We start from the raw sequence: 11,340 nt of genomic DNA, 5'->3' as shown, positions 1-11,340 counted from the left end.
CGCACATTTGCGCTCGAGAGAAGCGTGCTTGTTGCTGTGAGATCTGCTTCGAGACGCAAACGTCGACATATGCCAACTGACTTTCGGGCAGATTGAGCTGCGCGGCAAAAGAAAGGGGACACAAACAAAAACATGTGGCGCGAGCTGTGAGAAAACGGGTATGCGATCACTTAAACATTGGTCAGATTGTTGGCTGATGTAGAGCTGAGGGTGAGTTGGTGTTGTTGTATAGCTGGTGCGATATATTTTCCAAAAGCTCCAATAGTAGTGACTTTAGCTGATAGCCGCTCGTTAGCTTGTTAGCTTAATAGCTGCTCATTCAGGCAGATAACGTATTCCCCTCCGCGTGTGACTCATTTTCGGGTTTGGTTTGTGTCTGCATGTCGTCCGACTTATTTAAACAAAGCAGGACTAATTCAGCAAATTAGCGCGGCTTGAAAGGCGAAATGAGTAGCTAACTTAATTTAGTAAAGTTAGCTAGTTAGCTTACGTCACACATTATTCTACCATATAAATGGACCTAACGGAGTATTTCGTTTTAGGATGACAGAGTGTTCGCCCCAGTGGTGTTCCGGATGCGTTTCGGCACAGTGATCGTTGTCATGAAACTCTAAAAGAGCGGCTGTTTGCAGCTCTGCATTGAATGTACGCAGGTAGCAGTGAACCTGCCCCGCCCACCGAAGCGCCATATAACCGGCGTTAGCGGCATATATGTAACCGGCATTACGCAACAAGTCCAGCCACTCAGCCCCGGTCCAGTGCTATGTCAGTGTTTATGTCTTAGTCTGTTCAGCACTTAACAGTTACTGCTGGCATTATTAACCTTCATTAATAACCAATAAATGTTTCGTATACTCCTTCATACCCGAGACTGTAAACCAAACGTGACACATGTTATGCTGCGTTGTGTGCGGTGTAACTTCTGTTAGCTTTCTGTGTAGAAATCAGTGTTACAGTATCGCTATCTTACGTTCGGATATGAAATATTAAAAATAAACCAGTTTTTATTAGTGTCGTATTCGTCTGTGCTGACGTGGTTTGTCACACGCATTCAGCAGACCAGAGAACCGCGGCCACAGCAAATGTTTCCTTGTGAATGGTAAATGGTCTGTATTTGTATAGCGCTTTACTTGGTCCGAAGTACCCCAAAGCGCTTTACACTATACACAATCATCCACCCATTCACACACTGGTGATAGCAAGCTACAGTGTAGCCACAGCCGCCCTGGAGCGCACTGACAGAGGCGAGTGAATGAATTAAGTAATTTAAAACTTACAGTAACAATAATGTATGAACTTACTGACTTTTATTTAAAGATTAATGAAATAAGTCGGCTTTTATAGTTGTGAACTGTTTTGTTTTTAATGTTTTCATCTTCATTGAGAAACCAGAGTTCTTGGCGATGAGCCAGTACGTAGGAAACACGTGGTTTTCTATAAGGAATTATTTTTAATGGGTCAGCTTTGGAATTTGCCTGTTTCCCACAGTTTAGCGTGTGATCTGGAGTTACAGATGAACTGACTGCTCTCCCCGTTCAGTACTGCAGGTGAGGAGGCACGCATACATCAAAGTTGTGACTGACAGCAGGCATCATGGGTTTGCACTCGGCCCAGAAGAAGCACTTTCCTCTGCGGGGAATCGATGGAGTCGTTCAGTTGTTTGATGCAGAGCTCCGGAAACCAGAGCCGGACTTGGCTCTTCTTTCACTGGTCTTGGGTTTTGTTGAGCACTTCCTGGCTGTGAACCGAGTCATCCCCATAAATGTTCCAGGGGTCCGTTTTGAGCCGCTGGAGCCGGATTGTCCCATGTCTTGCTTCCCCACAGTGGAGCTGGGCATGATTTCTGCTCTGTATGAGCGGTTCACAGCACAGATCCGTGGGGCTGTGGATCTGTCCCAGTATCGGAGAACTGCTGCGGGATCCAGCCGAGAGCTGGTGAAGAAGGTATCGGATGTGATCTGGAACAGTCTCAGTCGTTCTTACTTCAAGGATCGAGCCCACATCCAGTCCCTATTCAGCCTCATCACAGGTAACATGGTTTTTCTCATGATGCTTGTTAGGTGAGTCCAACATTTATTGATTAATTGTTGAATTGAACCAGGTACCAAACTGGATAGTTCTGGAGTGGCCTTTGCAGTAGTGGCTGCCTGTCAGGTCTTGGGTCTAAATGATGTACACCTGGCACTATCTGAGGACCACGCCTGGGTGATATTTGGTAAAAATGGTGAGGAGACAGCAGAAGTCACCTGGCACGGGAAGGGTAACGAGGACCGGCGAGGACAAACCGTCACAGCTGGAGTCAATGAGAAGGTGAGGCCCGTCTGTCAGCAGAATGAACCAGCTGCCTCTAGCTCTATCAGTATGCTCAGTGTAGACACGTTTTAGACACCACAGTCAAGCCTATTTCTTTCATGTATTTTAACTTCTACAGATCATTAAGCTCTTTAAAATGTCGCGATTAAAAAAAGAAAATCATCATGAAAAGTCTTCCCTGCATAGAAATGTGAGAGATGGTCAATGTACAGTCGTTGATACTAATTCCACGAGAAGAGTGTGGTGCTAAACCACTCATGTGGTTGGAATTAGAGTTAGAGCGACATCACGTTGGGTTGATATTCTGACACTATAGTGAGCAGTGTAAGTAAAAGAAGGACATTTTCCACCAGCGACAGCAGCAGCGTGCTCTAGTAGGAGTGAGACTGCATGGGTCATATGTTAGCACCAAAGAGGCCTACTCCATGTCTTTGCTTTTACCTCAAGTGGGAAAACCAGTGTGCTGTTCATGCAGACAGAAATAAATTTCTATGCACACATGAATAGATTAATCCTTTAATTGTCCCACAAGGGGAAATTTGGGTGTAACAGCAGCAAGGAAGACACATATACAAACAAACGGTACACAAGACACAGAACAGAAACATACACAATTTTACATATTTCCATCAAGGACAAGATCATGACCCCGATGTAAAGGAGTTTTGTACAAAGAGGGTACGAATGTACGATATTTTTGCTCAGAAAATGATCAATAAATGTTGGATTGGTTACATTTGCAGGGATTTAGAAGATGAAGTCAAGCTGTATGTAGTGCTTAAAAAATAATCTTAAGCTGTGTACACACTGGGAGTGATTTGGTCGTCACACGTCGCTCTGAGGCTGCCAGCTGGTTACTTTTGCACATTTCAGGACTCAAATATATCTGACACACATCAAAGCTCTTGAGGAAGTCAGTCACGTCATCTGTTCATTCAACTGCAGTTAAATGAATTCTGTTTTCTTACTTCTCACAATCCAAGTGTGCAATCCGATCCGCTGTAGGACAAACAGTGGCACTCTTCATCTGCAGCGAGGAGGCTGTAAAACTTTGTGTAAGGAGTCAAATAAGAGTTTACAGGTCAGCAAAGCTCATTCTGTGTGATGAGAGCGATGCTGAGGCGAGTTGTTGTGGATATTCCAACCTTTCCTGTTGGTAAGCACTGCTGGTGTCGTCGCTGTTAGCAGCCGGTAGTTAGCGTTAGTGAAGCGGATCCTAACATTGACACTGATAATAAACTCTCGTAAGATTTGAGAATGTAATCAAACTGTTTATCAGAAGGAAAGTGTGATTTTTAGGGCAGACCAACATTAGCTGCTATAGTATTAGCTTTCTGAAAATGCACTTACACACTAATCAGTATATTTATGAGGTTTTTTTCTATTAAACCTCAAAAGTTACTTTCTGTACTTCAGATTTATTGCATCACCAGCTGTTTTTTGACTCATAATCACTTGAAATATCCAAAAAGCATTTACTTTCTATAATCCCTGATCACCATGTTGCTGTGAAGTGCTTCCAGTGTGTACACAGCTTTAGGCAAATCTTGGGACTCGGGGTGGCTGTAGCTCAGGAGCTCGAGCAGATTGGTCCCTGGCTGGCTGGTCCAGTCAAATCAAAGTATCCATGGGCAATCCCATAAAGTTGATTCTGTCACCACTCAGCTGACTGCAGGTTTCCGCAGCCTTATAAACATTATCTTTGCACAATGACTGAAACTAGCCCACTGAGTGAACAATGGGCTGTGACGCTGAGACTAATCCTGCTAGTGGAGCTGATCACAGCCACAGAAACAGCAATTTGAAACAGCAACATTGCAGCTGTGGAAGCAGAGCAACTGGTTTCAGCCTGTCTCAACAATGCAAAGCCCCAGCATCCAAAATCAGCATGGAGGAGAGGAGGGCACTCACATCACTTAGTAATGACAACAACATTATCATCCTCGCAGCAGACAACGGTAGGTGGATGGTTTTGCTAAACCAGAAAGGCTATCATGAAATGAGACCCAGGAAGTGGTTACTGTAGGGTGATAGTTTCTCTGAAGCAATTAGAATGAGACGGTGCTATTGGCCGGACGTCATACCACAGGCATTACGGAGGGGAATTTACACCAAGTCTGTATAGTTTACCGAAGACATAAACAGGATGCACCTTTACAACAAACTGTCCTTATGATCGACTCGGTCACCGTTAACATTTCAACGTTTTTGGCTTCAATCCTCAACCCGTTGGTAGGCAGCTTTGAATCAGGTCCCCCGACACAAACAGAGTAACATAGTGTAGCTGTTAGTGCAGGATTGTCAGGATTTATACATCGGGGAAACCAAACAACCTCTGGCTACAACACAGAAGAGCCACCTCGTCAGGCCAGGACTCTGCAGTCTATTCACACCTACAGTGGACACTCTCTCAATGATGAGGATGTAACATCCAGGACAGGGAGGAACGCTGGTTTGAGGGCGGAGTCAAGGAGGCCATTTATGTGAAAAGGGAAAGACCATCTCTGAGTGGAGGAGGGGGCCTAAGGGTACATCTGTCACCATCTTACATGCTGTGATTGCAGCCATTCCCCAACTCTCTGTGAATGGTACTCATGGCCACTGATCAGTAGTCATGAGAATTAGCATATTTATGATCAAGGACCTGACCTCCCAGCATTCAGTGGGCTGGCTTCAGTCATTGTGCAAATGTACTGTTGATAAGATTGGGGAAACCTGCAGTGAGCTGAGACTGAAGATGATGATGAAACGTTTCTCCCACTGAAAACATCCAGATGAACAGAATCCACTCTTTGGGATTTCCTTACCTGGATGAGTGAGCATGCATCAAGATATCTTTGGGCAAGATACCGACTCCAAGTTTCTCTCTGATGCGTCCATCGCAGTGTGGATGTTGGATAGAAAGCACTCAGGCATAGATAAGTGCTTGTATGAATGGGTGAATTAGGCATGTTGTGTAAAGCACTTTGAGTGCTCCAGTAGAATAGAAAAGCACTATATAAGAGCAAGTCCATTTACCATTTATTCACAAAGTGTAGCTGTGATCCTTCGTCTGTCCCTCAGAGCTGGCTGTATCTGAAGGGTTCCTACATGAAGTGTGACAGAAACATGGAGGTGGCCTTCATGGTTTGTGCCATCAACCCATCACTGGACCTGCACACAGACAGCTCCGAGCTTCTGCTGCTGCAACAGGTGAGGCCTGCACCTACAGGGTAACGATGAATGTTTGTTTTACACAGCAAAAAATCTGCATCAAGCCTCCAGAGGTTGTTTTAAAATATGCAGATGAACTGTTGACTTAGTCCGCTGCCACATTTAATATATACAGCTCACTGAAGGCTGACGGCAGCCGTCTTATTTCACACGGAAGCAAACAGGGTGAGTCTAAAGGGGGCGCGGTGTGTACTAGACGATCTTCATTTAAAGGTTTTCATAACATTTTTATGATTAAAAGTGAAATAATAGAAAATACTGGCTCAATTAATTTGTGTTAATATTTAAAAATATAGAAGTAAAAGCTTTTCTGGACATGGACAGTAAAACTCTGACCTGAGGGATTTTAGGTTGGGCAGTGAATTAGTGTTGATATTGATTAACGTCCACACCATCATCAGCTCTCGTTTTCAGCAGCACAGAAACCTTCAGTCGTACAGTTTGTGATTACATTGTAATTTTATAATCTACACCTGGAACAACTGGAAACATTGTACTGCCTGTGAAAGTCCATCCAGGCACACATGAAGGAAATACGCTACAGTCTTGCACTTGGTTTCCTCACCTTTCTTTTTCCCGTTGCTTTACCAGAAACTCCTCTGGCTATTGTATGAACGAGGCGACCTGGACAGGTGAGTGTGTACCAGTGCACTGCTGAGGATTCATTAAAGACTCTTTCAGATTTGCCCTGACACCAGCTGAGCAGCAAGCGTGCTCACTTTGCCGTAACATTTAATGGTACATCGATGTACGTCTGTCAGCACGACACAACTCAGGCCGACCCAAGATTAGGACAGTGCGTCATCATGTTGCTTCTCTTCCTGCCATCTTTGGTTTCCACCCAGTGCTTTTAGAGAGTGACTGAACCCACAGTAATCGGAGGGGGCAGAGACCAAAGCGTTGAAGTCTGAACATATTTCATAAACCCACAATACAGAGTTAAAAAGACAGTTTATGTAGTTTTAGTTGGCTAAGGTGAACACTAGTGCTCCCTCATTCACTTTGCTGTAATATTTACATATCTTATTACAGTTTATAAAATATGCTTTTACAGTGAACTCGTTACTGTGATGAAGGTCAGATTTCATCACATAGCTGTGAGCTGTCATTTAGAAGGTCCAGCTTTGATGAATAATGTGTGTCACGGTGTTCTATATTATGCAGGGTCAGGGCCATTAAGGCGTCCATAATTGGAGAAAACAGAAATGTTACATGTGCTGTATTTAAAAAAATGCTTACGTAACTCCTCGAAGTTGACATTGTGCTTCTGTCTCGGCTTACGCACCAGATATCCCATGGCCATGGGCACTCTGGCAGACCTTGAAGACCAGGAACCAATTCCAGGAAAAGAGAACCCCCTGAAAATCCACCTGAAGGTAAGACATCAACCAGTTTCCCAGGTCACATAGCGGCGAGCAGGGAAGACTTTTACAGGCTTCATATTTACAGAACATGTCAAACTTTTCGTGTAGATCTTCTGCATTAGTGGGGCTGAAGATCAGACAGCAGTTTTTCATCTTTGTCTGTACAACACAAGCTACTGGAAATCAGCTGCTGGTCTCTATCAAAACATAGTGTGGAAAGAGACCTGGAGTAAGCATTACTGCTCGGTTGAGTCCAAAACCAAGGAGGGGGTGCTAACAACACTGAAAGTGACTGGCTGTTTGTTTACACGTGTCCAACTGACTGCTGCATAGATAAATAACAGCCTCACTCTGCCATTGGCTGTGTGAGAGGACTGTCAAACTTAGATGCTGAGCGCTCTGCTGGCCCAGGGGGGCTAGGCCTTTTATGACCGTAATGATCCAGCACCCTCTAGTGGACAGACTGTGCAGAGCACTTTAGTATTTAAATGCAGAGTGGTGTATAAAACAATAATAATAACTTTACTTCACTCTTCACAGGATAAGAACCACAGAGTCCTTCACAATAACATTAACAACACAATGGATCATACAGCACAACTCTAATTGTGCCAGTCTAAATAAATAAGTCATAAATACAATCAAGGCAACATTACGATGGAGGTAAAGCTTCCCATAACCCGGGGGCCTCCGCTCTAACTGATCCACCTCCTCTGGTCTTAAAACGTGTTGGTGGGGCTGATCTCAGGCTGTGAGAGGGAGCGTGGGGTTGTAAAAGATCAAAGATGTAGGCAGGAGCGTCACCACTCAGAGCTTTAAAGTCAGTACTAAGAATTTGAAATGAATTCTAAAACGTACTGGGAGCCAGTGTAATGAGAGTAAAACCAGTGCTGTCTTTGTGCCTTTGTTAAGAGGCTCGCAGCAGCCTTCTGGACCGACTGGAGACGGTTACGATTCTTTTTGCTCAAACAAAGAAAAAGACTTTAACAACAATCTAAGAGAGATGAAATAAAAGCATTTCTAACTCAGATTTAGACAACAAGGTTCACAGTTTGGAGATGTTTCTTAGCTGAAGAAGGCTGTTCCTAATTAACTGTCCAGAGTGTTGCTCTAGGGACATGGCAGAATCCAAAATAACACCGATGTACCCGAGGCTCGGCTGGAGCCAAGAGGACCAAGATATAAACACAAAGAGAGTGAAAAAGGTGACTGAGTGCATCATGGGAATCCCCCACAGCCTAGAGTCAGTCTCCCGAATCCAAACTGGAAGCCGGTTCCACAGAAAAGCGGTACTGTGATGGTACTGGTGGTGACAGCATGCAGGAAGTTGCACACCTGCTGGATCTCTCTGGTTAACACCCTTCTTCCTGTTTGATGCTCAGGTCCAAGTGCTTGTTGGGATCACTGGAGTTCTGGTTTGCTGCTCGTTGTCAAACTGAATAAACGTCTCCACCATGACCTGTTGCTGAATGCTGATACTGAACCCTCTTAATTCTGAGTTCAGCATCATTTTTTTAACTTTCTTTGATCTGTCTGTGTCTCTCAGGCCGTCACTTCTGCTCAGAAGCACTATAACAACGAGCACATCTACCCCTACATGTACCTGGCTGGCTTCCACTACAGGCACAGGAGTGTGCGGGAGGCCCTGAGGTCCTGGGCTGAGGCCGCCCAGGTCATGCAGGAGTAAGTTCACACTAATGAGACTCCTGATCCAGGAAGCGTCCAGTATCTCTGCATCCTCACAGCTCCTCCCCCGGCGTGCTGATGATTCTGAATGAAGTGTTTGGATAAAGTGACAAATAGAAGAAAACAAAATTATATTGATCTCACTTTTAAGTAGTGTTATTCAGACACTAGACACCTTTTTCTTCTTTTAGCTGGTCCCAGATGACATTTGTACGTGAATGCTATTTCAGCAGATGAACACAAGATGGCACTAAACCAGCAGCTGTGTTTCCTGCCCTTGTGGTTCTTTGTTGCTTCGTTATGAACCCAGCCACCACTAAGGGCTCAGTCACACTTGGCCTGGAAAGGTGTGGTGCTCAGTCCAGGAAGTATCCAGCTCTGCATCCTCATGTGCTCTCCTCCCTCTAAACACTGTTCATGATCTGCAGTTATAAATAGCAGCTCTGACCCACCACACACATTCTCTCCACATCCATCAGCTTCCGTTTCCTGCTCCCCATTGTTCTTCAGGTTCAGCCCACGCTCTGCTGCCTCACAGAGAAATATGTGCCCGTGCTTTGTTTTGTTTTCTGAACCTGTCCACTTGTTCCTCACTTGTTGTCATGTCTGCCACATGTCACAGCATCCTGTTTTTACTCTTATATTTTTTTTCTGGACTTCATGCTGTGACAGGAGAAAAGCGCATGTATGTATTAAAGCTCCTTCTCCACCTTCCTGCAGCTATAACTATTTCCGCGAGGATGAGGAGATCTACAAGGAGTTCTTTGACATTGCAAATGATGTCATCCCTACCTTGCTGAAGGAAACGGCGACAGCAGCAGAGAGTCCTGGGGAGGGAGGAGAGGAGACAGAAGGAGGGGACGAGGTGAATGTTTCTCCAGAGTACATACACCCACAGACAGTAGGTGGAGCAGGGCTCCACTAGCAGCTGTTCTGTAATAATGCAAAGCTCTAATTCTCTCTTCAGTAACAATCACACTACCACCTCAACCCAACAGAACATGTTCTTTCTCTTGCTCCTTATCAGATGACTTCCAAATTCAGCTTCTCTCTGATTAAGAATGTAGAATACATGTAGAAACTCGTGAACATTAACAGACACCAACAGAGCGCACCTCCACCTGAGTTTAGATCATGTTGTTAGATGCACATCATGAATATTACTCACTGACAGATGTGGCCTCAGTCTTGCACCTCTGCTCTCTTGCAGGATCAGCCCAAGCAGGCAGCGGCTGTCTCTGCACTGCAGGACCCCGAGTGCTTTGCCCATCTGCTGCGTTTTTATGACGGCATCTGCAAGTGGGAGGAGGGGAGTCCCACGCCGGTCCTTCATGTGGGCTGGGCCACATACCTTGTCCAGTCTCTGAGTCGCTTTGATGCCCAGGTGAGTTGCCCGTGACTGCAGGAGAGCCACAGACGTGTTAGCGCTTTCTAGCTAAACACACATTTGTGCTCCGATTCCAAAGGTGCGTCAGAAAGTAACAATCATCACCAAAGAGCCAGATCCCCAGGACGACGACGACCAGTCGAGCGAGGACTTCAGGGAAGGGCGCAGGCGTGGCCCCAGGAGGGAGTCCAAGCTGGAGGACCAGAGCTCTCCTCCTTCTGCCGCTCCTACCTCCCCGTGCAGCCAGCCGGCTGCAGTGGCAGCTCAGCCCAAGAAGGTGGGAGAAGGAGGGCTCCGCCGGCGCTCCTCCCAGGGACTACGTGCTGGAGACATTGAAGGAAAACCCAAGTCCCCCAGTCTCCCAGACTCCGCATCTTCTCCTTTCTCCCCGGAGCAGGCCCCCCTCTCGCCAGCTGGCACTGTAATCGCCTTTCAGAGTGAGAAGATGAAGGGGATGAAGGAGCTCCTGTGCGCTGCCAAGGTGAACTCCAGCGCCATCAAGCTGCAGCTCACCGCACAGTCACAGGTCCAGATGAAGAGGCAGAAGAGCACTCCGGCGGGAGATTACTCCATGTCATTCCTGAAGCGCCAGCGTAAGTCACTGTAGACATCCTGATTGTTGCAGGAAGAGACTGTAGGACATACTGTGAACAGAGACGGGGACACCGATTAACCTCGATCCTGCTTGTCAACGTTTTTACCAGTGTTTTCACCCAGAGGGCCCTCTCAGTCAATATCCTAGTTCGAGCAATATGTCTGACATGCACAGATTATCTTGAGTTAAGCGTCACTTATCAGGTTGGAACATTTAATTGAGTTTTTATTTAAGAAATGGTTTCTGGAGACGTGCCTGGTTTGATCGTCAGTTTGCGTTTTGATTGGCAGCCTGTTAGGTATCCGTTACATGCTGTCTGGATGTTTAAAGCCAAAGTGATGAGGACCAGAACATGATTTTCAGACGTGTAAAATACCAACATGAACTAACCTGTTCATGACTGAAGCCTCAGAAGTGTTTAAATTTAGGATAGTTACTGTGTAACATTGTCCACTCTGCTCTACTGACAGCTTCTTTCTTATCAGCTCTATGTTGCCTTACTTTGCCTGTCTTCTTTTTTAAAGTAGGTGGCCTTTAGTTTTGAGAATAGCTGAGTTAGACGGATTTCTAACAATGAGAAGAGAGCAGTAAGACCATGCACTGTTGAGACAGAGCCACATTAGATGGCACTGCTCCATCCAATTTGATTGACTCGTGGTTTGTGTTCTTGTTTTTCTATCTGCAATAATAAAGCTCTGATGAAAATGGAACGACATGTGGTCCAATGATGTGTATTACATATATATGAAGGCGCCTTCACATGCTGTGAGTGGCCGTCAGTA

At 45.5% G+C, this 11,340-nt stretch overlaps 1 protein-coding gene across 3 annotated transcripts; it reads left to right on the top strand.

Moving 5' to 3' along the window:
- The first annotated feature begins 2 nt into the window (after positions 1-2).
- men1 (multiple endocrine neoplasia I) lies at positions 3-11,268 on the top strand. 3 transcript variants are annotated; one of them, XM_085400750.1, is made up of 10 exons: positions 3-158; positions 1,540-2,029; positions 2,102-2,310; positions 5,377-5,505; positions 6,118-6,158; positions 6,815-6,902; positions 8,437-8,573; positions 9,297-9,441; positions 9,787-9,960; positions 10,043-11,268. In XM_085400750.1, exons 2-10 carry the CDS (start codon positions 1,594-1,596, stop codon positions 10,568-10,570), a joined length of 1,887 nt encoding a protein of 628 aa, XP_085256876.1. In that variant the 5' UTR covers positions 3-158; positions 1,540-1,593; the 3' UTR covers positions 10,571-11,268. The 3 variants fall into 3 exon arrangements, with proteins under 3 accessions (XP_085256876.1, XP_085256877.1, XP_085256875.1); XM_085400751.1 differs by having other exon boundaries at positions 18-210; positions 1,548-2,029; XM_085400749.1 differs by having other exon boundaries at positions 19-210.
- Positions 11,269-11,340: the final 72 nt, after the last annotated feature.

Source organism: Rhamphochromis longiceps, linkage group LG3 (genome assembly GCF_057381845.1).
Source record: "Rhamphochromis longiceps isolate RC_006_pf linkage group LG3, R_longiceps_female_GT1.1, whole genome shotgun sequence".
Lineage (NCBI taxonomy): Eukaryota > Metazoa > Chordata > Actinopteri > Cichliformes > Cichlidae > Rhamphochromis > Rhamphochromis longiceps.
This window is presented reverse-complemented; position numbering and strand designations above follow the sequence as displayed.

Coding starts and splice junctions, on each gene's coding strand:
- men1 (XM_085400750.1), top strand. CDS start 1,594: ATGGGTTTGCACTCGGCCCAGAAGAAGCACTTTCCTCTGCGGGGAATC. Junction 8,574..9,296: donor GCCGCCCAGGTCATGCAGGA/GTAAGTTCACAC, acceptor ACCTTCCTGCAG/CTATAACTATTTCCGCGAGG. Junction 9,961..10,042: donor TGAGTCGCTTTGATGCCCAG/GTGAGTTGCCCG, acceptor CCGATTCCAAAG/GTGCGTCAGAAAGTAACAAT.